This window comes from Ipomoea nil, unplaced genomic scaffold, assembly GCF_001879475.1.
Source record: "Ipomoea nil cultivar Tokyo-kokei standard unplaced genomic scaffold, Asagao_1.1 scaffold0688, whole genome shotgun sequence".
NCBI classification, from domain to species: Eukaryota; Viridiplantae; Streptophyta; class Magnoliopsida; order Solanales; family Convolvulaceae; genus Ipomoea; species Ipomoea nil.
The window spans coordinates 8,377,772-8,402,730 of NW_017617116.1; the positions used below are offsets into that span (position 1 = coordinate 8,377,772).

Genomic DNA, 24,959 nt, shown 5'->3' on the forward strand with positions numbered 1-24,959 from the left:
TTTAAATTATAATTTCAACTCACTTTGAACTAACAATATAATAATGTCTAAAAACAGTATTATATATGTGAGCTCAAGTTATATTCTCCATATTTTTAGTGCTAATAAATTTGTATATAGAATTTAAAATGATGTACGTTATATTTTAGCTTCACAAAATTGTCCCGTTATAACTCCATTATATTAATCTCCTATATATTAACACTAATCAATTAAGGAACATTTATTGATCATTTTATTAAGGAAATTAAAACAAACTAAAGGAAATATTATGAAAATTTAATTAATCATATTACATTTATTAGTCATTATATTAATTTCATCTCAAAGTTATTGGCTCACATATTTGAATTATTATCATTTTTATCATTATAAATGAAAATAATGTGGTAATAATTAATTTATGATATTTATCAAATTGTATTTTTTTTTCAAAATAGTTGACATATTATTTTGATGTGCTAAAAATCATATTTTTAATAAATATATTTTTAAATTTTTTAAAGAAGTTTAACCGGTATTAATATATTAGGCTCAAACTTTCGCATATTATGCATAAAAATGCCTAGTCATAATAATAATAATAATAATAATAATATTTATAGCCACCTTTAAAAGAAATTTGAGCCAACAAAAATATGTTAGGAACCTTGTATTAGGATTTTGATGATACCAATGTAATGTAGAAAGTAGACCCCTAACTATTAGCTTTTTCAATTGCTGCTTTCGTCCTAGACGAGAGTTGCCATAACTCCTCTGTAATTCGTGTTAAGCTAGACAAACACACGAAAATGAGTTATGACTAGTTGTTAGGGTCTTCAAGACGAAAGAAGACACAAGGCATGATGAACAACAACGAAAGTCAAGCAGGAGTTGTCAACTATCACGAAAGGACAGTTTTGTTAAAGACGATTCTTACCAAGCATTACTTCTTTTCAACAACGAGAAGAATGTTCTATCTGTCTGATTTGACAACATCCTAGGACAATAAGGACCTCATCTTATGGGACACACTAATCAATGAGCATTAAATGAAGGTGTACCATCTCATGGAGCTAAAGGACAAAACCCTAATGCTTTCCATACCTTCAACGGATACATGGTACAACCTCATTAATGGAGCATTTAATGCATGAAGCTCTTCGGTCCTTGCCCACTGGTTAAAAGGTTCGAAAATCTCATCTCCCTCCAACGGATGAATTTTCATCACCTATATAAACCCACCTTCATCGACTAAGAAGGTGCTGGTTCCTTTCACTCGACTCATTTACTTGCAAAAGCTCTTGAACGCTCTCAAATCTCTAAAAGCTTTTGTGAACCAGTGTTAAGGTGTTAAGTTACTTGAAGAAGGTTATTGATCATTTTCTTACACCTTAAAGAAGTCTTGCCATTTGTTCGAAGCAATCATCTCTCACAGTCAAGACTTCATCACGTTGGAGAAATCAAGAAATCATTTTCTACCAACCTCAACCCTAAAGAAGAAGTTGATAGAGGCGGAGTAAACTCGAGGAGTTGAAAAACCTACGAAGGCTGTCCGGCTTAGTGATCAAGGAGGTCTTTGTGTAATTGTACTAAAGAGTGATAGTGCAATCCTTCCATCAGTTGAGGAAGAAGAGTGGAGTAGGCAACGTTAGCCGAACCACTATAAAATCTCTTGTCCTCTCTATCTCTTTACTTACGCATTTCCTTTCTGCATTCATATCATCCTCATTATCACCTTTACCGAAAGCTTTCCTCATATCGTAAACTCGTGCAAAGCAAATAAACGAATCTGACTTTTCCGCTGCGCCAAAACACCGAAAGGTGATTTTTAGGGCATTTCACGAAAAGAGTCTATTCACCCCCCCCCCCCCCCCCTCTAGACTCTCGCTACACTCTATCGGGACCAACAAAATATATCTAGAATTAATTTGCTCGACAAAAGTATATATTTAATTTGAAAGTCTTTCAACTTTTGCAAGCTTTCAAGACTTTTATACATGAAGTAGTAACATAACGTCACATGTGAATGCAATTCTATCCCTTTTGGGAATAAAGAGTATAACCAACGATAATATCCCATGACCAAAAAAAAAGTATTATTTATCTTAATTAATCGTATTATACCACAAGAAAAACTAATTATATCCAATCAATAAGTGTTAATTTTGGATCATCAGAAAGTAGCAACACCATTTCAATGAACAGTTTCATATGTCTTATATATGTTACATTCTTGAATATTTCATATAGATCGGATCTTGGTTCATTAATATTAATATATTATTTCATATATATGTCATGCATCTAATTATGTTGTTGAATATTTCATATGGATGTTGGTTCATTAATATTAATATTTTTTCACGTCTTTTTCACTATATTATGAGCCGGCTAATAAGCTATTGCATGTTGATCTCAACATTTGATAAAAAAGTTTCACATTATATTTAAAAAAAAAAAAAAAAAAAAAAAACATGTAGATCGAAGTACCTTAAAATTAAACATCCTTAAAAATGGGATAGAAAATTTTGACTATCAAATTTACATTTTACTTTATAAACTTTTTTTCCCCCTATTTTTGTTCTGTGGTTGTGAGGAAGTTTACCACAAGAAAAATGAGTGGTAATTAATGCCACCTTTCTAGGATTTAGTTATGGTGTAAAATGAATATATGTGAGTATAAATACTTTAGTATTAAATACATTCTTCAATCACTTAATAAACAGTGTTGTTCGATCAAACCTCTCCGAATAAGAAGAAAAGTTGAGGTTTGGTCGGTTCAATTCAAAAGGGTTGGACCCAAAATAGCGGTTCAACCCCCTATCAAAATAATAATTTATTTTTATATTTAGGAAAAAAAAATGGAGGGATTTAACAAAAATAATTGTTTGTTGTTGTTGGTGGTTTGTGTTGGCGCTATAATCCCCGCAACGGTTGGTCACATTGCTGAGTACGATGAGGTGTGGCGGAGGCGAGAAGCTGAAGCCATAGAACATGCCCAACAGGCTTATGAGCCCAATCCACATAACATTTCAGCATCCTTGATTCACGAAGTTCGAAGGACACTATCAGAAGCAGTAGCTGAGGCTGAGGCTGAGGCTGAGGATGTGACGAGGAACGACACAACTCGGCATCTTCTGGGTTCAAAAAAGTATCATGGGCCGTGTAATGCGACAAACCCGATCGATCGTTGCTGGCGATGCCACGCCGATTGGGCTACCAACCGGAAGAGGTTGGCTGATTGCGCCTTGGGGTTTGGGTACAAAACTAAAGGCGGCAAGTTGGGCAACTTCTACACCGTTACTGACAACGCCGATGATCCATCTAACCCCAAACCCGGAACCCTCCGACACGCGGTCATCCAAAAGAAACCCTTGTGGATAATCTTTTCACACGACATGGACATCAAGCTCCACCAGGAGTTGATCATGCAAGGTGATAAGACGATCGATGGGCGTGGGGCCCAAGTCCACATCAGCGATGGCGCCGGTATAACCATTCAGTTCGTGAAGAACGTGATCATCCACGGGATCCACATCCACCACATCTTCGAAGGTAACGGCGGCCTGATACGAGACGGCCTGGACCACTTTGGACTGCGAACCAAGAGCGACGGCGACGGCATCTCCATCTTTGGTTCTTCCAATGTTTGGATAGACCATGTGTCGATGAGGAACTGTTACGACGGGCTTATTGATGCGATCGAAGCATCCACGGCCATCACAATTTCGAATGGTCACTTCACGGATCATAATGATGTGATGCTGTTCGGTGCAAATGATTTGTCCACAAAAGACAAGATCATGCAAATCACGCTTGCATTCAACCACTTCGGGAAGAGATTGATTCAGAGGATGCCCAGATGTCGGTACGGATACATTCATGTGGTCAACAACGATTATACACACTGGAACATGTACGCCATTGGAGGGAGTTCTCACCCCACCATCATTTGTCAGGGAAACCGATTCATTGCTCCTCCAGACATACACAAAAAAGAGATAACTAAAAGAGTTAAGGGGACTCCGGAAGAATGGAAGACGTGGACATGGAGATCACAGGGAGATATATACATGGAGGGAGCTTTCTTTGTTCAGTCTGGGGATCCAAATTTCATGGACAAGCACCACAAATTGTACGATGGGGTAATGACATTCAAGGCTGAGGATGTGACTTGGCTTACTAGGTTCGCAGGGGCACTTAATTGCAGAGTAGGATCTCCCTGTTAGATTGCATTATTGCATTCCAGGCCGGCCGGCCACCTTGTTTGTACAATTACTTATTGGGATAGGATGTCCCATATTATTGTTTTAACTTTTGAATTTTGCTTCATCAAATCTTCAGATTGATATCAGGTTGCTTTTCATCATTCTGCTGTTGCTTTTCATCATCTTTTTCTTTAATTTTTTCTTCACTACACGACCTGCAGACTCCAATTCTGCCTGTAAATCAAGTTTCCTCAATTTTGTAATAATCAGAACAGGATCAAAATTCCCCGTTACCACTAGCTTATTATCCTGTCCCAAGCTAACAGAGTTAACCCCTGTTGAAAAAATGAAAACATTAAATAAATATAATAATGGCAATTAATTAAGAGAGTTTTAAATAGTCAATAATAATACCTTGGTTCTCTACCTTCATATATCCCAAAATTTCATAAGAGGTGATTGACAATCAAAAAGAGCAAATTAAAGGCATGCATGCATGAATTGGTGCCCAGAGATACTAGACATCTATACTTAATGCATCAATTCTTTTATTTTTTGAAAAAAAAAAAAAAAACAACTTTGCTGACAATTACATATTTTTTTTTTTGATTTTGTCAGAGAAGAGTCCTCCGAATATTTTTCAGCTCGCATAAGTTTCCATATCTTTTTGGAATATGAACAAAGAAGAGAGGATAAGCTCATTATATTCATAAAAAACACAAAAAAACATATGAGAATTTCTTTTTAAAGTAATTGAGCGTGAGAGCCAAATGAATGGAAGAATAATGTACTTTCATTATGTGATTTATTAGATATAAGACATCTGATCTGTACCAACCTAGTTCATTACTCTAAATCTGATCTGTTTAGCAAAGCTTATATATAAGGAGTACAATTTATGTTTATGTTTATTAGTTTAAATATATTAAAATGTGTTGTACATTCAATAAAATAATTATCTTTCTTAAACATGTAAATATGGATTATTTAGTCCATAGTCCATTACACAATAAGTTTACCATACCTGCACTCTGGAAATTAACATCCAAGCATTTAATTTAGAGAGGGTATTGTGCAGTGACTCATGTTAATAGTTCACTTTTTTTTTTTTTTTTTTTCAATGTACATAATAGTTAAAAAAAGAATCTAATAAACTGTAAGTCTACAGACAACAATTTCAAGCAATTGAGAAACACCAGCACTTTTTGGCATCAAGCTAAGAGAATGAACTGAACAAACATAATGATGGTTTTAGGGTTTTCGGGCCCAAGGAGGTCCAACACAACCTTTGGTCGGTGGATACACCTCTCAATAATATATATGTCTAACTCAGAGATAATGTTAGTGCTCGGAAATTCTTTGTTATTCTCCCCTCTTCCGGGTGTCCGAAAGATGTGTCCCCCCCTTTACAAAAATGGAGGAGCCTTTATATAGTGGCTCCTCTTCTGCCGACTTGAAGGCCCTTAATGGCCGACTTCAAGGCTAATCAAGATATGGAGCCGTTGGACGCTATTACTCGGTCGACCAACGGCTCTCCTAGGCTTGTAACAGCCCGACCGGGTCCTGTCTTCAATGCTTCAACGGCTCTCTTTTAAAGGAACCCCTTTAATGCCCTCAACGGCTCCTCGAGCCGGGTCCTTTCCTGGGCTTGGGCCTTGGCCGACTCCTGGACTCGACCTGACTGCTCTTTGGGCTCCTCTCGATGCTGGCCCACTTCTATTTTCTTTGGGCCCCCATCTCTTGGGCCGGGGTCCTTACCCCATCAACTAGTCCCTCACTTTTCCATACCCGGTCCTCCAACCTGGGTTTGGAAAAGTAGCAACCGCTCGTCTCCTTTAATTACCGTATCCGTGCCCTGAATAGCCCCTTGTAACGTCCGGATCATCAGCCATCCTCTCCGGATCTCGCGGAGCCGTTGGGATTCTTTCATCTAGGCTTGGCACCTATAAATGGCCTCCTTCCTTCTCTCTTGTCTTCACAAGTTCATCATGGGTCGCTCTCCCTTGAAAGGGAAGCGAATTGACTTCGGGTCTCCTCGGCGTCCGCTGCCTTCTAAGCGGACTCGTCCTGAGAGGGAAAGCAAGAAAAAAGCTTCTCGTCCGGCTCCTCGGAGATCTCCTGCTGGTGCCACCTCCTCAGCTTCTCAGCTGTCGACCCCACCTCAGCGAGAAGTCGTGCCGCCTTTGCTTCGTCCGCCGACTCCAGCAACCGCCAGGGTGACTTCTCAAGATGGATCCTTTGTGGAGGTGGCCGTCCCTGAACAATTGACTTTCAAAATGACTTTCTCCATCCCGCTGGACGACCCGGACGGGCCGGTCACAGGCCTTATGGACGACGAGGGTTACGCCCGCTACCTGGAGGCGTATCCGGATGATGAGGAACCCATTGCGCCGCCGCTCATGCCAGCTTTCTGGGACTCGTTCTGCCCCTCTCCCCCTGGACCATCGGGGGGATTCTTTGGGGGCGACTCTTCCTCGCCTGGCGAGTGACCTTATGTACCGGGGTCGGTCATAGCTCGGAGGAATCTTTTTTAGGAGCATTTTCATATTCCTTGTTTGTAATAAGCTCCTTGCTGCTTGTACCCTCTTTTCCATAATAATAATAAAAGTGCTATTTTCGTCTTGCCTTATGTTTTGTCGTGTTTTGTTGCGTACCCACCCGGACGACTGGTCAAGGAGTCGGTCACATCGTCAGGTTCTTTTCAGTCTGACACCTGCAAGATTCCCCATAGCTCGGGTAAATCCAATCTTTTCTATGTTGGCGTGCGAATCTTGCTCTTCCCGGGCGGATCTGATGGAACTAATCTCTGACAAAGATTCTCATCATCCGTCCAATCCGGCTCAGTTATGCCAGTCTCTTCCGTAATTATCGCCTAGATATTCGCCTTCCCTGGGCTATATAAAGACCCTTCGCAGTTGATGCAAATCGCAACACTCTTCATTTTGCGAAAGCACGGTGCTATGAGTTACAGGGATGGTGATCGCCGCTGGTCTATTCGCAATAAGGAGCATGCTCGACTGGAGCAGTTGAGGCAGAAAAGGCTGGCTAACGGAGGTCGTCTGGTGGGCGACTCGGCTTCAGACCCCATCGTGGTGCCTCCGGACATGCTGGACCTGATGTGTAGGGAGTCTATCGATGTGGAGATGGAGCCTGTGGTGGAGGATCCCGGACCAGAGGTCGGGAATCCTGCTCCCGAGGAGGAAGAGGTGTGGGAGGTTCCTCCGCTTTTTGGCGTTGCCATGTTGCCGAGCGCTCTGGAGAGGCCTTTACAAATGATTGACGATGGGAAGCCGGCCGTGTATCTGGACGAGATGCCAGAGCCTGAGCCGAGTCCTCTACCATTCCGTCCCCAATACTTTCTAGAGGGTCCTCCGGCTGCCCGCTTGTCGACAGAGAAGGAAGCCAAGCCATGACTCTGTTTTTCTCTTGTAGTTTGCACCGGCCGAGTTCTGGGCCTTGTAATCTTCGTATTAATTTAAATAAACGGTGTGCTTTTCTATCCGACCCCGCAATTTCTTACTATTTTGTCGCCCGACCTCGGATCTATGAGACTGACCCCTAGTCTTGCTATGGCGAGATCCTCCTGCCGAGGGAGTCGCCGAGTCTGATCGCCGACCCCGCAACCGGAATTCCTTCGTGAGCTCGGCCGATATCATTTGATGAGCCGGGTTCTACCGGGTTGCTTCTAGAAGCTTCCAGCTCGTATCTCGTGGGCTCAGAGGCCATGGCCCACTACGTGCTTCCGGCTTAGCAGGCCGGGTCACGTGACGTTCGACCCTAGCCTAGGGCAGACGCGCCGTCTGTGAGCTAACCCTAGACCTGAACCGTCGCCCCGCCTTTTGAGGCATTAAATGCGGCGTCCCTTCACGTCTCGTCACCTCCATCCCCTCCAACGAGAAGGTGGCACGTGGCCGCCCTTTGAAATTCCTACCCTTCAAATAGCCACTTCGTCTCTCTTTCCACTCTCTTCTCCAGTCTTCCTTTTCAGCTTCAACTTCGAGCTTCTCCGGCCACTCTGTTCCTCCTCCAATTTCCTTCCTGACCTAGGTAATGTCTTCTTCCTCACATTCTTCTTCTTCTCGTCGTTACTCGGTTGACAACACCGAGGCGACCTCTCCCTCTTCTTCTTCTCCTTCTTCGTCTTCCTCTTCTCCTCTTCGTCGTATGGAACTTCCGGCGGACGTTCCATTGACGTCTTCCCTCCGTCATACGGAACTTCCCTCGGACGTTCCATCGACATCTTCTCTTCCTCCGAGCCCCTCTTCTTCGGGGGCGGTTACTCCGCTGAGCCCCGCTCCTCTAACGACGGTGGCGGCTCTGCCGGGTGGCGTTATACGGCCGCGGGGCAAGTTCGATCCAATCGTCCGCCCCTCCGGGCCGCCGTCCGTCGCTACTGCGGCGGATCTGGAGATGGCCCAGTACCTTCTTGGGCCCTCGGCCGTAGTCCTTGCCCCGGAGGGCCGGCAAATTTACGACCCACCCGAGGGTTGTGTCGGTATTCACCTACACTCGGTTGCCTTCGGCTTCCGAGTTCCTCCATGTCCTTTTCTCTCTCTTTTTTACCGCCATTATAACTTGGTTCCGGGCCAATTAGTGCCCAATTCTCACCGACTCCTTACTTGCTTCATCAATCTCTGCCACTGGTGGTTGTGCGAGCCGGACCTCGACCTGTTCCGGTATCTTTTTACCGTAAACAAGGTTGGCTCGCACTCGCCGGGCTTTGTTCAAGTCGCCGCTCGCCCGGGGCGACAGCTTTTCGAGGGGCTGTCCGATTCCATCAAGGATTGGAAGCTCCTTTATTTCTTCGTCCGCCCTGCCCTTTCTTCTTTTACTTTTCCGACCCTGTGGCCGGCCGCTCTATTCAAGCCTTGTCCTCGACGTGCCGTTCCCTCCGATGATGCGGTCTTGGGCGGCGAGTTCTTGAAGGGCTTCGGGCCGTACTCCGTCAAGTACTGGTCCCGAGTCCAGGCCATGGCTAAGCGTGGCTTGTTACCGGAGGGTGCGGCCACCGTAGGTAGTCTTCATTACCCCTCATTCTTTTCCTATCTCGCCATATTCCGACTCGGAACACCTCATGCTTTCTCTTTCCTTTTTACAGGTCCATACGACTCCGACTCCTCCAGCTCCGACGAGGCGGTTGAACCGACTCCCGAGATGGCAGACAGAGCCAAAAAGATGAGGCGTCGGCTGATCCAACGCTCTTCCGGTACTGCTGCTGCCTCTTCCTCCCTACCGTCTCCGGCTCCCAGGCCGACTCCTCCTCCTCCTCAAAACGTGGTGGATCTGACTCCGTCGCCAGTGGTGTCGCCCACTCGACAGCCACCTCCTCCTCAGACAGAGAGTTCCGGCTCTAAGCGCCCGGCTGTTCAAACTGACGAGTCGGCTCCCAAAAGGATCCGGCTATGCCATGTGGTAGAGGAGGATGCCCAGATCTGGATGGGCACCTCCTCTGTCCGTAAGTGGTGTGCTAACGTCCTTCTACCTAAGGACGTAGAGGCGACTCATGCTCTGGGGGACGGGTACATCCTCGAGGCCTCACTGCGCCAATCGTACCGCGTAAGTGTTTCCCTTTTGACCTTCCCTTCGTCCTTTCCTTTCATTACCTGACTCGTGTCCGTTTCACAGAACCTCACCTTCCAGATGGAGATGAGTAAGCGGCTGCAGAACTATTTGACCGACATGCGGTCTCTGTCCAACAAGCTGCGTCAGACGGAGGAGGACTTTTCGGAAGAGCGGGCGAAGCACCTCAAGGTGGTGGAGGTGCACAACTCTGAGATGCTGAGGGTTACTCGTCAGTGGGAGGAGGAGCGAGACAAGGTGGCGACGATTGCTGCGACCTCTGTTGAGGAGTACAAGAAGTCGGCCGCCTTCGAGGCGGAGGTGAAGGCGGCGATAGAGGCTCGCCAAAAAGAGATTGCTAAGGAGTGGCTGTCGACGCCGGATGGTGACGAGTTCCTCCTGGACTTGGGCGAGCGCGACTATCGCCTCGGCTTTCGCGAGGCGCAGACTGAGATCCATTCTGCCTTGCTGGTCCGCGACTCTTCTTTCACTCCCGAGAGCTGGGGCCTCAAGCCCATGATAGATGCTCTTCCGGCGACTAAAGGACAGTCGGCGACTGGGGATCCGGCAGCTCTTCCGGCAGCCTCTGATCCGGCGACTCTTCCTTCAGCGACACCTCCTGAGCTCGCCGAGTCCTCTCTTCAGGCCGAGGACCCTTCTTCTGTTCCCCTGACTGGACCAACGGCAGGGGCCCAAGTCGAAGGGATTGATGTCGACACCCCCTCCCCTGTAGTTTAGGGCTGTTCTGTTTGGGGATAGCCCCCTTTTGTAAAGGCTGGCCTCCTTTTCGGGCCTTTTTTAATGAAATTCCCCTTTTCTATTCCTTTTTGTATTATCTTGAGCTCGACGCTTTGTCCTTTAACCTAGTCTCTCTTAACTGCTCACCGAGTCCTTCTGTCGAGGCGACTTTTTAAGGCTTTTCCGCAGGCACGACTAAGGGTCCAGGCCCTTGTTTCCTAACTCTTTCTTGCCGAGTCCCTTGGTCGAGGCGACCCATTAGGCTTTTCTATCTCAGAAACAATTTAGGGTCAGTGCCCCGTCGTTTCTCTCAATACACGCCGAGTCCCTCAGTCGAGGCGACTCCTGTAGGCTTTTCCTCGGAAACGTCTAAGGGGCTGGGCCCTTGTTTCCTATCTTTTCTTGCCGAGTCCCTCGGTCGAGGCGACCCATTAGGCTTTTTCTATCTCAGAAACAGTTTAGGGTCAGTGCCCCGTCGTTTCTCTTAATACTCGCCGAGTCCCTCAGTCGAGGCGACTCCTGTAGGCTTTCCCTCGGAAACGTCTAAGGGTCTAGGCCCTTGTTTCCTATCTTTTCTTGCCGAGTCCCTCGGTCGAGGCGACCCATTAGGCTTTTTCTATCTCAGAAACAGTTTAGGGTCAGTGCCCCGTCATTTCTCTTAATACTCGCCGAGTCCCTCAGTCGAGGCGACTCCTGTAGGCTTTTTCTCGGAAACGTCTAAGGGTCTGGGCCCTTGTTTCCTATCTCTTCTTGCCGAGTCCCTCGGTCGAGGCGACCCATTAGGCTTTTTCTATCTCAGAAATAGTCTAGGGTCAGTGCCCCGTCGTTTCTCTTAATACTCGCTGAGTCCCTCAATCGAGGCGACTCCTGTAGGCTTTTTCTCGGAAACGTCTAAGGGTCTGGGCCCTTGTTTCCCATCTCTTCTTGCCGAGTCCCTCGGTCGAGGCGACCCATTAGGCTTTTTCTATCTCAGAAACAGTCTAGGGTCAGTGCCCCGTCGTTTCTCTTAATACTCGCCGAGTCCCTCAATCGAGGCGACTCCTGTAGGCTTTTTCTCGGAAACGTCTAAGGGTCTGGGCCCTTGTTTCCTATCTCTTCTTGCCGAGTCCCTCGGTCGAGGCGACCCATTAGGCTTTTTCTATCTCAGAAACAGTCTAGGGTCAGTGCCCCGTCGTTTCTCTTAATACTCGCCGAGTCCCTCAATCGAGGCGACTCCTGTAGGCTTTTTCTCGGAAACGTCTAAGGGTCTGGGCCCTTGTTTCCTATCTCTTCTTGCCGAGTCCCTCGGTCGAGGCGACCCATTAGGCTTTTTCTATCTCAGAAACAGTCTAGGGTCAGTGCCCCGTCGTTTCTCTTAATACTCGCCGAGTCCCTCAGTCGAGGCGACTCCTGTAGGATTTTTCTCGGAAACGTCTAAGGGTCTGGGCCCTTGTTTCCTATCTCTTCTTGCCGAGTCCCTCGGTCGAGGCGACCCATTAGGCTTTTTCTATCTCAGAAACAGTCTAGGGTCAGTGCCCCGCCGTTTCTCTTAATACTCGCCGAGTCCCTCAGTCGAGGCGACTCCTGTAGGCTTTTTCTCGGAAACGTCTAAGGGTCTGGGCCCTTGTTTCCTATCTCTTCTTGTCGAGCCCCTCGGTCGATTAACTGTAACCCATGTGCTTTATTTAGATTTTTGGAATCCTTGAGCACGTACGCGGCCTATCCTTTTCTACTGATAGAACCTTCTCAAATGGGTGACATTCCATATGCGATCTATGAGCTTGCCTTCCATAGTCTCTAACTTATAGGTTCCGGCTTGGACCACCGCTGCGATACGGTATGGCCCCTCCCACTTAACCGCAAACTTGCCCCCTTCGGTGGGCTGACTGGCCTGTCGATCGCTTAACACGAGGTCGCCAACCTGGAAGGTCCGCGGGCGAGTCCTCCGGTCGCGATATCTTTTCACCGCCCGCTGGTACTCGACCATCCGTGCACTCGCGGCTTCCCTCCTTTCTTCTAGGAAATTTTTCTCGATCCGCAAATTCTCTTCGTTCGCTGCATCCGAGTAGGTGCGAACCCGGTGGGTGGGCTCGACTACTTCGACTGGAACCTTGGCCTCGAAGCCGTATGCGAGCGAGAACGGGCTCTCCCCCGTCGCTCGCCGCTGGGTAGTGCGATAAGCCCATAGGACTCGGTCAAGCTCGTCCGCCTAACTTCCCCGGATGTCTTCGAGCTTCTTCCGGATCCCATCGACCAACGTTCGATTCACATTCTCGACCTGCCCATTGGCTTGTGGGTACGCCACCGAGACCTTGGTATGCTTGATACCGTGTCGGCGGCAGAAATCAGCGAAGGCCTGGCAGTCAAACTGTCGCCCGTTGTCGCTGACGATGTGCTCGGGCAGGCCGAAGCGACATATCACCCTTTTCCACATAAAACGTCGACATTGGTACTCAGTGATGGTAGCCAATGGTTCTGCCTCGACCCATTTGGTGAAATAGTCGATAGCCACGACACAAAACTTCAGACCTCCCGGGGCGACGGGCAATGGCCCCAACAAGTCTATTCCCCACTTGGCGAAGGGGATAGCAGTGGTGACCGGTGTATAAAAGGTGGCCGGCCGGGTGTTTTTCCTGGCGAATGCTTGACAGACGCCGCACCTGGACATCCATTCGATGCAGTCTCGCATCATGGTCGGCCAATAATACCCCTGGACGACTAACTTCCGGGCGAGCGTGTGGGCGCCTTGGTGCACGGCACAAATGCCTCTATGAGCTTCGTCCATTATTTTCTCGGCCTCGGGTCTAAGCAGGCACTTTAGTAAGGGTCCTCCGAACGACTGTTTGTATAGCTGTCCGCCGATGATCTGGAAGGAAGGGGCTTTCCGCCGAACTCTCGCGGCGACTCCCGGGTCTTCCGGTAACTCGCCTTTTTCTATGAATCGCCGGATGTCCTCTATCCAGAACATTTCGGGATTTTTCCCTCGATCCCATTCCTCGATATCTACTCGCTGGACTTCCAGTGGTGCCTCTTCAACACTCGGCCGATTTAGCTCCTCCTTCTGGCAAATTTTTATCAGGTGGTCCGGTACCCCTTCCAGGGCAATTTTGGACAATAGGTCGGCTTCCATGTTGTCCGCGCGGGGTATGTACTCTATCTCGTAAGCCCCGAACCCTTTTAACATCTCGACCGCACGCTCTTTGTATAGTACCATCCTCGCATTCTTAGTTTCACACGTACCCGAGATCTGTCCGACTACCAGTCTGGAGTCAGTCTTGATTCGCAGCCGCTCGACTCCCAGGGCCTTGGCGAGTCGGAGGCCGTTTAATACCGCTTCGTACTCGGCCTCATTATTTGATGTCGAGAACCGGTATCTCATAGCGTAATATAACCGGAATCCTTCCGGAGTGATGAGCATGACACCGCCTCCACAGTGCTGTCGACTCGATGCTCCGTCCGCGTGCATTTCCCACCACTCGCCTGGGCAGCTCTCCGAGGCGTGTTCTTTTTCTTCCTCACTTGCCGTGCATTCGACCAGGAAGTCGGCCAAGGCTTGACCCTTAATGGAAGGCCGGGGTTGGTACTCAATCCCATACTGAGTCAACTCTACGGTCCACTTTACAAGTCGGCCGGAGGACAAGGGGTTTCTTAGCACGCTTCCGAGCGGCTGGTCTGTCAAAACTCGAACGGTATGGGCTTGGAAATAGGGTGCCAGCTTGCGCACGGTGACTACCAATGCATACACAACCTTTTCCAGAACGGTGTACCGCGTCTCAGCGGCCTTCAGCGAGCGACTTACGTAATAAACCGGGTGCTGGACTCGGTCCTCCTCTCGGACCAACACCGAACTCACTGCTTTGGCTGAGGCGGCGAGGTACAAGAATAAAGGCTCGCCCACCTGGGGGGTAGACAGCACTGGGGGCGTTGAGAGGTACTGTTTCAACTCCTCGAACGATTGTTGGCATTCGGCAGTCCAAGCGAATCCCTCCTTCTTCTTCATGGCTTCGAAGAAAGGTACGGTCTTATCCGCCACTTTGCTCAAGAAGCGGCTAAGGGCGGCCAATCGGCCAGTCAGCCGTTGTAGGTCCCTGACGGTTGTAGGAGGCTGCATGTCGATGATGGCCTGTACTTTTTCCGGATTAGGCTCGATGCCTCGTTTGGTGACCATGTAGCTCAAGAATTTGCCACCTTGGACGGCGAACGCGCACTTTTTGGGGTTTAGCCGAAGGTTGTATTTCACCATTACCTTGAAGCAGTCGGCCAGTTCCTCCGCATGCTTGTCCTCCTCCCGGCTCTTGACGAGCATATCGTCGACGTACGCAGCCATCGATTTCCCAAGCAGATATTGGAACAACCGGGCGACCATTCGGGTGTACGTAGCCCCGGCAATTTTAAGTCCGAAGGGCATGACTCTGTAACAGTAAACTCCGTCCGGTGTCAGGAAGGCGGTCTTCTCCTCATCCGCCTGGTGCATAAATATTTGATGGTACCCTCTGAAGGCGTCCATGAAACTCAGTAGCGCCGACCCGGCCGTTTCGTCGACTAACTGGTCGATCCGAGGTAAGGGAAACGGGTCTTTCGGACAAGCCTTATTAAGGTCGGTGTAGTCCACGCACATTCGCCACGCCGGGGGCTTGGGTACGAGGACCACATTGGCCAACCACTCCGGGTACTTAACCTCGCGGATGTGCCCGGCCGCTAGTAGCGTGCCAACTTCCTTCTTCACAAATTCCCTCCGGTCGTTGGCTAGGTATCGTTTCTTTTGTACGACCGGTCGGTGCTCCGAATCTACGGCGAGTTTGTGCGATATGATTGATCGGTCGACGCCAGGCATGTCCTCCGGGCCCCAGGCGAAAACCGTCCGGTGCTCCCGGAGCACCTTTACAATTTCTTTCTTCAATGTCTCGGAGAGTCCGACTCCAATTCGGACCCGTCGGTCCGGCCATGCAGAGTCGATCTCGACTTCCTCCAACTCGACAGCAGGCTCTGGGCAAGGTAGTATCGTCTTCTTCGGGGGCCTCTCAGTGATCTCATGGATCTGCATCTCGCGTTTGCCCATCCCTCTGCATGCCTGCAGATAGCAGTCGCGGGCGACCTTTCGGTCACAGCGTACCGTGCCTACTCTATTCGGTGTGCGGAATTTCAGGCAGAGATGCTCAATTGAGATCAAGGCTCCTTAATCCTCAAGACCCGGTCGGCCAAGGATCGCGTTATGCGAGCAGGCCAGGTCTACCACAATAAATTTCATGCTGAGTTTCTGTACGTCCGGGTACGTGCCAATCTCCACTGGGAGTGTGATCGACCCTTCCACCTCCACCGAGTCCCCTGTGAAGCCGGCGAGGGGAGTTTTGACGGGGTTCAGCTGTTCTCGAGTCAGCCCCATTTTGGTGAAGGCTTCTAGATATAGCACGTTGACGCTGCTCCCGGTGTCCACCAGGATTCGCCGAACGACGATGCCGTTGACGTCCATGGCTATAACCAACGCATCTCGATGCGGTATTTCTCCGGCTGGTAAATCTCTGTCGGTGAACACGATGGGCTCTCGACACACCTTTTTGGAGTTCTCCTCACGCCCGTACACTGTTCCGACGTACAACTGCTGAGCCCAAGCTTTTCTGGTGTTCGCTGAATCGCCACCTTCCGGCCCGCCGACTATCATGTTGATAACCGGTTTTTGGCGCTGATAAGTGCATTTTTGTCTATATTTTTACCCCTTCTTGAACCCTTTTTATTTGTGAATATCCTAAAAACTTGTGTGAATTGTGACTAAGTTATGTTGGTTTTATTTCAAGGTACAATCATTCACAACAAGTGAGGAATTCAATGATTTGTGGGAAGATACGAGCAATTTTGGGACCAAGAGATCAATCAAAGAGTTTGGAATGCATTTAAGAATTTTCAGCAGCCTCGTACCCCCTTGCGTACGCCCATCCGTCAGCCCATCCAAGATCTCAAAAAAGAAGCAGGTGGCGTACGCCCATACGTATGCCCGTACGCCCTTTCCAATGAACCAAGATTAAATCGTACTACCTCAGGGATGGCCATCCCTAAGGCAGTACCTCTGTGCTCTGTAAAATATTTATGCGATTTTCTTGGATTTTTGGAGGAAGTTAGAACCCTAAATAGCTAGAACTCATTTCTCTTCATTTCCTTAGACTTCCTTAGCTTAGACTAGTCTAGTATTACATCTCTAACTCATCTAGCAAGCTTGTAAACGCGGATTGGAGTGGGATTCAACCACAATTTCTTCATCTTCAATAGAGAAGCTTCTTACTCTTCTTTTAAAGCTCTTGTGCAATGTTTATGATATTTTCTTGTGCTTTGTTGTTATTTATGCTTATGAAGTGTGAGTAGTCCGTTTTTGGGCTCGGATTAGGGTGATATTGCCAACCTAGATGCTAAATAGGTGATTATTGCATAAGGGGGAAGATATCTAACCTAGGGTTCATTTGTTTGTGAAGGATTTATGTTGAATCTTGTTAATATTTGGTACGTAACTCTTATTAACTTGCTTTTGGATAGTTTTTCTCCACAATGAAAGTTGGGGGAAGAATTTAAGCCTCTCCTTTCTCTAAACCCATTTTCTTTCTATGAAAATAGGGAAGAATTGGGGGCCTAAAAGCTTATGTGCTTTAAGAGCTAGGATTTGATACACCATGAAAGTGGGGCAATCCTTGCTCTAATCCTTGTTTATTAGCTTATGAAAATGGCTTTAAGCTAGGATTTTTATGTGCTTTGCCCTTGTGTTCCCTTGGTTGATGTTCTCTCCTAATCCCTAAGTTGTTAAAGCATCTAGAAGGCAACATCCCCTAATTTGAGCCCATCTTTTATCATTGTGTTTACTTGTGTTTAAATTGCATTGTCTTAACTAGTTTTTAGCCTTTAATTATTAACTTTACCCAACCATGAATTTGAATTTGCTTGGATTCTTGTGGGTTCCAATACTTTGGTGCCTAGAATTTTAGTTGTCACTCAAGTACGTGCCATAGTCCCAATCCCTTGCGGAATGACAATTTACACCCGTTACTCACCATCTTTTCAAGAATAAATTTGATTTCCCTATTGGCCAACTCTACTTGCCCACATGTTTGTGAATGGTAGGGCGTAGAGAGCCGGTGATGAATACCATACTTGAGAAGAAGTTTCTCCAAAAGCTTGTTGCAAAAATGTGTGCCATTGTCGGTTATGAAAGCTCTTGGCATGCCAAACCGGGAGAATATATTCTTCTTGACAAACTTGAGCACGGTCTTTGAGTCATTCCTCGGAGTTGCAATTGCTTTTACCCACTTTGACACATAATCCACCACTACAAGGATATACTCATTCCCAAAAGAAGGAGGAAATGGACCCATGAAGTCCATCCCCCACACATCAAACAACTCCACTTCAAGTATACCCTTTTGAGGCATCTCATGTCTTCTTCCAATGTTTCCGGTCCGTTGGCAATTGTCACACTTACGCACAAATTCTCTAGCGGTAGCAAACAAAGTAGGCCAAAATAAACCGGATTGTAGCACTTTTAGAGCCGTGCGGTCCGCACTCATGTGTCCTCCATATGGTGAAGAGTGGCAATGGCTCAAAACACTTAGAAATTCCTCCTCCGGTATGCACCTTCTCACAATTCCATCGGCACATCTCTTAAACAATAGGGGCTCATCCCAAAAGTAATCTCTCACATCATGCAAAAATCTCTTTTTCTTGTTGAAATTGAAATCCTTGGGGATGTACCCGCTCACAAGGTAATTCACAATGTCCGCTAACCAAGGCACATAATTTCTTCCCAATTCACTCAAAATGAAAAGTGTTTCTCCCTTGAATGAGTCATCAATGGGCAACTCATTTTCCTTGTGTCCTTCAAGTCTTGAAAGGTGGTCCGCCACAACATTCTCGGAGCCTTTTTTGTCTCTTATTTCCAAATCAAACTCTTGAAGAAGAAGAACCCAACGGATCAACCTTGGCTTGGCATCTTTCTTTTGGAACAAGTACTTCAAAGCCGCTTGATCGGTGTGAACTATCACCTTGCTTCCCATGAGATGAGATCGAAATTTGTCCATGGCAAACACCACCGCTAGGAGCTCCTTCTCGGTTGTTGCATAATTCACTTGGGCTTCATCAAGCGTATGGCTTGCATAGTGGATCACATGGTAGCTTCGGTTCCTCTTTTGGCACAACACCGCCCCAACCGCATAGTCGCTTGCATCACACATTAACTCAAACGGAAGACTCCAATCGGGGGGTTGAATGATGGGAGCATGGCATAGGGCCTCCTTCAACTTGTCAAATGCTACAAGGCAAGACTCATCAAAATGAAAATCAACATCTTTGGCAAGCAAATGAGTAAGGGGCTTTGCAAGCTTGGAAAAGTCTTTTATGAATCTTCTATAGAACCCGGCATGCCCAAGAAAACTCCTCACTCCCTTCACGGTGGTCGGCGGTGGCAATTTTGATATGACTTCTATCTTTGCCAGGTCCACCTCAATTCCTCTTGCCGAGACCTTGTGCCCAAGAACTATTCCTTCGGTTGCCATGAAGTGGCACTTCTCCCAATTTAGCACGAGATTCACCTCTTGGCACCTACACAAAACTTTGTCAAGATTGATTAAACATTCATCAAATGACTTCCCATAAACGGAGAAGTCATCCATGAACACCTCCATGATCTCCTCCACCAACTCGGAGAAAATAGCCATCATGCATCTTTGAAAAGTGGCCGGCGCGTTACACAAACCAAATGACATCCTTTTAAAGGCAAAGGTGCCATATTGGCATGTGAACGTGGTCATCTCTTGGTCCTTGGGGTGGATAGAAATCTGAAAATATCTTGAAAATCCATCTAAGAAGCAAAAGTATTCGTTTTTGGACATTCTTTCAAGCAATTGGTCAATAAATGGGAGGGGGTAGTGATCCTTCCTAGTAGACTTGTTCAATTTTCTATAATCAATGCACATTCGGTGCCCGGTAACAAGTCTAGTAGGAATCAACTCATTATTCTCATTTTCAGTGACCGTTATACCGCCCCTTTTCGGAATAACATGTATGGGACTAACCCACTTGCTATCCGAAATAGGGTATATAATGTCGGCCTCAAGCAACTTTAAAATCTCTTTCTTTACCACATCTCTCAAGTTAGGATTCAATCTCCTAAGGGGCTCCACAATGGGCTTGGCATTGTCATCTAAATAGATTCTATGCATGCAATACTTAGGATCAATGCCAATCAAATCCCCAATTGTGTACCCAATTACCATCCTATGTTTTCTAAGCACATTAAGCAATTTATCAATTTCATCATTGTGCAAAGAAGAGTTAATAATCACCGGGTAAGTAGAGTTAGAGCCAAGAAAAGCATACCGGAGATTTGGAGGTAAAGGTTTTAATTCTACCTTTGGGGCATGCTCCTCTCCAAGGGGGTCAAGAATGGCAAGAGCTCCCGTCATGTTATCAAAGTTGCTTCTCCACTCTTGCATGCCAAGGTCTACCTTGATTTGGGTGCACTCTCCCAACTTTTCAAAGAAATTTCCCACAAGAGAGCTTCCTTGGTTATCTCCTCCAATTCCAAGCACCTCTCCAACGCATTCTTCTATGGCTTCCACCATGTTGCACTCATCAATGTAAGAAGGTTGGTGCTTGGCCATCTTGAAGATGTCAAACTCAATTTTATGGCCGGCTACCTCCATCACAAGCTTCCCTCTTTTGACATCTATGATTGCCCCGGCGGTGGCTAGAAATGGCCTACCAAGGATTATTGGAACCTTGGTATCCTCCTCTATGTCAAGAATCACGAAATCTCCCGGAATGTAGTATTGATCAATCATGACCGGGATATCTTCAAGTACTCCCACCGGGCGCTTGATGGAACGATCCGCCATTTGGAGTGTCATGGTAGTGGGCTTGGGCTCTCCAAGATTGAGCCTCTTGCATAGAGAGTAGGGCATTAGGCTCACACTAGCCCCGAGATCACATAGAGCACGGCTCACCACAAATCCTCCAACAATGCAAGGGATAGAAAAGCTTCCCGGATCCTTCAACTTGGGAGGCAAATTCTTTTGGAGAACGGCACATGTCAAAGCTCCCTCACTAAGGTCCACCACCGCACTCTTCTCCAATCTCTTCTTGTTACTCAAAATATCCTTCAAGAATTTTTTGTATGAAGGTATTTGAGTAATGGCTTCCACAAAGGGCATAGAAATCTCCAACTTATCAAGCATTGTTTTAAACTTGTTTTCTCTCTCGGTTTCTTTTGTTTTCCACAACCTTTGTGGAAATGGCAACAAGTTGCAAGGAATCACCGAGTCATCTATTTGCTTGCCCTTGTTCACATTCTTCTTACTTGAGTTGTTTCCTTCTTGAATTGGCTCCTTCCCTTTTGACTTGTTTCTTTGAATTAGAGGCTCATCATCATTTTCACTCTCAAGATTTTTTTCAATTTCCTCTTCATTTGGCATTTCCTCATCTTCATCTTTCTCAACATCTTCTTCAATTGTAAGATCATTAGAAGGAAAGGGTGGATCTTTCAAAGATTTTCCACTTCTAGTGGTGATGGCGTTGACATGATTTCTAGGATTTTCGGTGTTAGCCGGAAGTCTACCACTAGAAGATGAGGCTTGTGTAGATCCTTGAGTGCCTCCTCCTTGATTTTGGGTTTGTAGATTCTCCACTTGAGATTGCAACTTGCTAATTTGAGACATTTGAGACATCATCATGTTCATTAATGTCTTCATGTCTACATCTTGAGAAGGTTGAGAGGATCCTTGTTGATTTTGATTGTTTCCATGTCCTTGATTTCCTCTCCATTGTTGATTCAATTGATTTCCACCTCTACTTGCTTGATTTCCTTGAAAACCCGGAGGTGGATTCCTTCCTTGCACACCTTGATTGTTCCAAGAAGACCCAAATTGATTCCTTCCTTGTTGACCATAATTTCCATATCCTTGCCCTTGGTTTTGGGGTCTAGAATACCCAATCATATCCACTTGCTCCATGTTCGATAAAGAGCCTTGGCCACTAGGATCTAACAATTGACAAGCTTGAGAAGCATGGGCTCCTCCACATATGGCACAACAAGCTACTAGTGTCATACTTTGAGAACCGGGAGAATTGCAAGTAGCTTGTGGCAAGGAATACGGAGTAGACATGTAAGATACTTGAGGAGGAATTTGAGTCACCGCTTGCACATTTTGCTTCGGAGCTTGCATCATATTCTTGAGCATGTGTTGAATTGAATCCAATTGAGCTTGCATGGCCATCTTTTCTTCAACCTCAAACATCCCGGCAGTTTTTTCTTTCTTGGGTGGGTCACTTCTTTCATTATACCAATATGCCGTGTTAGAAGTGATCCTCTCAATCAATTGTTCACCATACTCCAGACCCATATCAATAAAAATGCCTCCAAATGAAGATGTGTCAAGAATGGTTTTTGAGCTATCTAACAATCCCTCATAAAAGGATGAGATGAAATCCCCCGGAGTAAGCAAATTCTTTGGACATTGTCTTCTCAACTCCTTAAATCTTTTCCAAGCTTCATACAAATTCTCATTTCCAAATTGTTGGAAATTTTGAATTTGTTTCTTCAATTTGGCGGCCTTGGAAGGAGGGCAATACTCTTGCATGAAGGCCTTGTAAAGTTGTTCCCAAGTTGTGAAATGGTTGGCCGGAAAGGAATTGAGCCAACTCAATGCTTGGTCTCTCAATGAAAAAGGGAATAACCTCAACTTGATTGCATCACTAGGAATCCCATTCATCTTGATTGTTTGACAAATCCGATCAAAGTGGACAACATGAGCCTTAGGATCCTCAACCCTTGAACCTCCAAATTGATTGGCTTGAACCATTTGGATAAGAGAAGTTTTGAGTTCAAAATTGTTGGCATCCACCCCCGGGTAAACAATGCAATCCTCTTCTTCAAACTCCGGAGCTAGATGGGCCGCCACGGGTTGTCTTTGTGGAACACCTTGATAAAAAATAGGAGGAACTCCTTGTGGAAAGTTTTGAGGCATGTTGAACATAGGATTGGCAAAGTTGGGGTGCATTTGATGAAGAAGATTTTGCATACCAACCCCTTGACCTTGTTGTTGTTGAGGTTGCCCATAGCCTTGAGGAATGCCCCCTTGATTCATGTTAGGATAAAATGGGTATTGAGCTTGTGGAAACCCCATTCCTCCTCCAACATAAGGATTGACATTAGGATTTGCCATGAAGTCTTGTGCCGGTAATTGAACGGGAGCAATTGGCACTTGAGAGACATTAGCATGAGCTTCATTGAATTCCCCTTGTCTCGGGCTATGTTGGGTGCTTGTATCATTGGGTGAGATTTGACCGGGATTGCTAGTGTCACCCGTCTCCATGTTTATCTCCAATGATTCAAACTCCTTCAACCAACCGAGCAAGTCTCTTCTTTGTCTCCTTAGCTCCCTTGATAGTTCTTGGTTGAAAGGGTGAAGGTCTTGGCTTCCTTTAGACCTAGTTTGCATGCACCAAGAGAAGTACCTACAACCAAACTCAAGCAAAGACAACTTTGGAAGCACTTAGTCACAATTTAAAACAAACGAACAAAGGAAAATAAAAGAAAATAAAATCTTAATCTCCTTAGAGTTCACTAACTCTAATGCTAGAAAGAAAAAGCAATCACACAATACAACCAAATAAACCAATCCCCGGCAACGGCGCCAAAAAGTTGATGTACGGGAAAGAGATGGTGAGTAACGGGTGTAAATTGTCGTTCCGCAAGGGATTGGGACTATGGCACGTACTTGAGTGACAACTAAAATTCTAGGCACCAAAGTATTGGAACCCACAAGAATCCAAGCAAATTCAAATTCATGGTTGGGTAAAGTTAATAATTAAAGGCTAAAAACTAGTTAACACAATGCAATTTAAACACAAGTAAACACAATGATAAAAGATGGGCTCAAATTAGGGGATGTTGCCTTCTAGATGCTTTAACAACTTAGGGATTAGGAGAGAACATCAACCAAGGGAACACAAGGGCAAAGCACATAAAAATCCTAGCTTAAAGCCATTTTCATAAGCTAATAAACAAGGATTAGAGCAAGGATTGCCCCACTTTCATGGTGTATCAAATCCTAGCTCTTAAAGCACATAAGCTTTTAGGCCCCCAATTCTTCCCTATTTTCATAGAAAGAAAATGGGTTTAGAGAAAGGAGAGGCTTAAATTCTTCCCCCAACTTTCATTGTGGAGAAAAACTATCCAAAAGCAAGTTAATAAGAGTTACGTACCAAATATTAACAAGATTCAACATAAATCCTTCACAAACAAATGAACCCTAGGTTAGATATCTTCCCCCTTATGCAATAATCACCTATTTAGCATCTAGGTTGGCAATATCACCCTAATCCGAGCCCAAAAACGGACTACTCACACTTCATAAGCATAAATAACAACAAAGCACAAGAAAATATCATAAACATTGCACAAGAGCTTTAAAAGAAGAGTAAGAAGCTTCTCTATTGAAGATGAAGAAATTGTGGTTGAATCCCACTCCAATCCGCGTTTACAAGCTTGCTAGATGAGTTAGAGATGTAATACTAGACTAGTCTAAGCTAAGGAAGTCTAAGGAAATGAAGAGAAATGAGTTCTAGCTATTTAGGGTTCTAACTTCCTCCAAAAATCCAAGAAAATCGCATAAATATTTTACAGAGCACAGAGGTACTGCCTTAGGGATGGCCATCCCTGAGGTAGTACGATTTAATCTTGGTTCATTGGAAAGGGCGTACGGGCATACGTATGGGCGTACGCCACCTGCTTCTTTTTTGAGATCTTGGATGGGCTGACGGATGGGCGTACGCAAGGGAGTACGAGGCTGCTGAAAATTCTTAAATGCATTCCAAACTCTTTGATTGATCTCTTGGTCCCAAAATTGCTCGTATCTTCCCACAAATCATTGAATTCCTCACTTGTTGTGAATGATTGTACCTTGAAATAAAACCAACATAACTTAGTCACAATTCACACAAGTTTTTAGGATATTCACAAATAAAAAGGGTTCAAGAAGGGGTAAAAATATAGACAAAAATGCACTTATCAACTCCCCCACACTTAAACTTTTGCTTGTCCTCAAGCAAAGACAAAAATAAATCACTATCCTAGCAAAGAAATTGATCACACTCCCACCTTGCTCAACTTGTCAATCCACAAGCCAACTTGCTACAACACAATTTGTTTCAAGAATCATTTTAGCATTCCACACAAGTTCTATTCTCAAGCCAATAACCAAGCACCAAAATTATTTAAGTGTGTGATGATCAAGTGTGCACAATACTAAGTTGAGATTATGCAAAACTTGGCTTTGAATGAGATCACATAGGCTTGCCCTTCATACTCCCACTAGTTCAACTCTAAGATTGCATGCTAAGATCAAGTAGGACTTTTATTGGCTTGTAACGGGGCTAAGGGTGAAAGGTTAACAAAGAAGGGGTATGGAAATTAAACAAAAGAGAGAACTTCACATTTATTCACGATTAGAGCTAGAAGAG

General features: G+C 45.8%; 1 protein-coding gene and 1 long non-coding RNA gene across 2 annotated transcripts; one reads left to right on the forward strand and one right to left on the reverse strand.

The window, feature by feature from the left end:
• Positions 1 to 2,697: 2,697 nt before the first annotated feature.
• On the forward strand, positions 2,698 to 4,346 carry LOC109175596 (probable pectate lyase P59). Its single transcript, XM_019324883.1, has one exon. It carries the CDS (start codon positions 2,844 to 2,846, stop codon positions 4,209 to 4,211), a length of 1,368 nt encoding a protein of 455 aa, XP_019180428.1. The 5' UTR covers positions 2,698 to 2,843; the 3' UTR covers positions 4,212 to 4,346.
• A 46-nt stretch (positions 4,347 to 4,392) lies between these two features.
• On the reverse strand, positions 4,393 to 24,959 carry LOC109175606. Its single transcript, XR_002053293.1, has 3 exons — positions 24,806 to 24,959; positions 9,388 to 9,399; positions 4,393 to 4,405 (listed from the first exon to the last, which is right to left on the reverse strand). It is a non-coding gene; the product is annotated as an uncharacterized LOC109175606 (long non-coding RNA).

Excerpts from the sequence above, each read along its gene's own strand:
- LOC109175596 (XM_019324883.1), top strand. The coding sequence starts at position 2,844 with ATGGAGGGATTTAACAAAAATAATTGTTTGTTGTTGTTGGTGGTTTGT.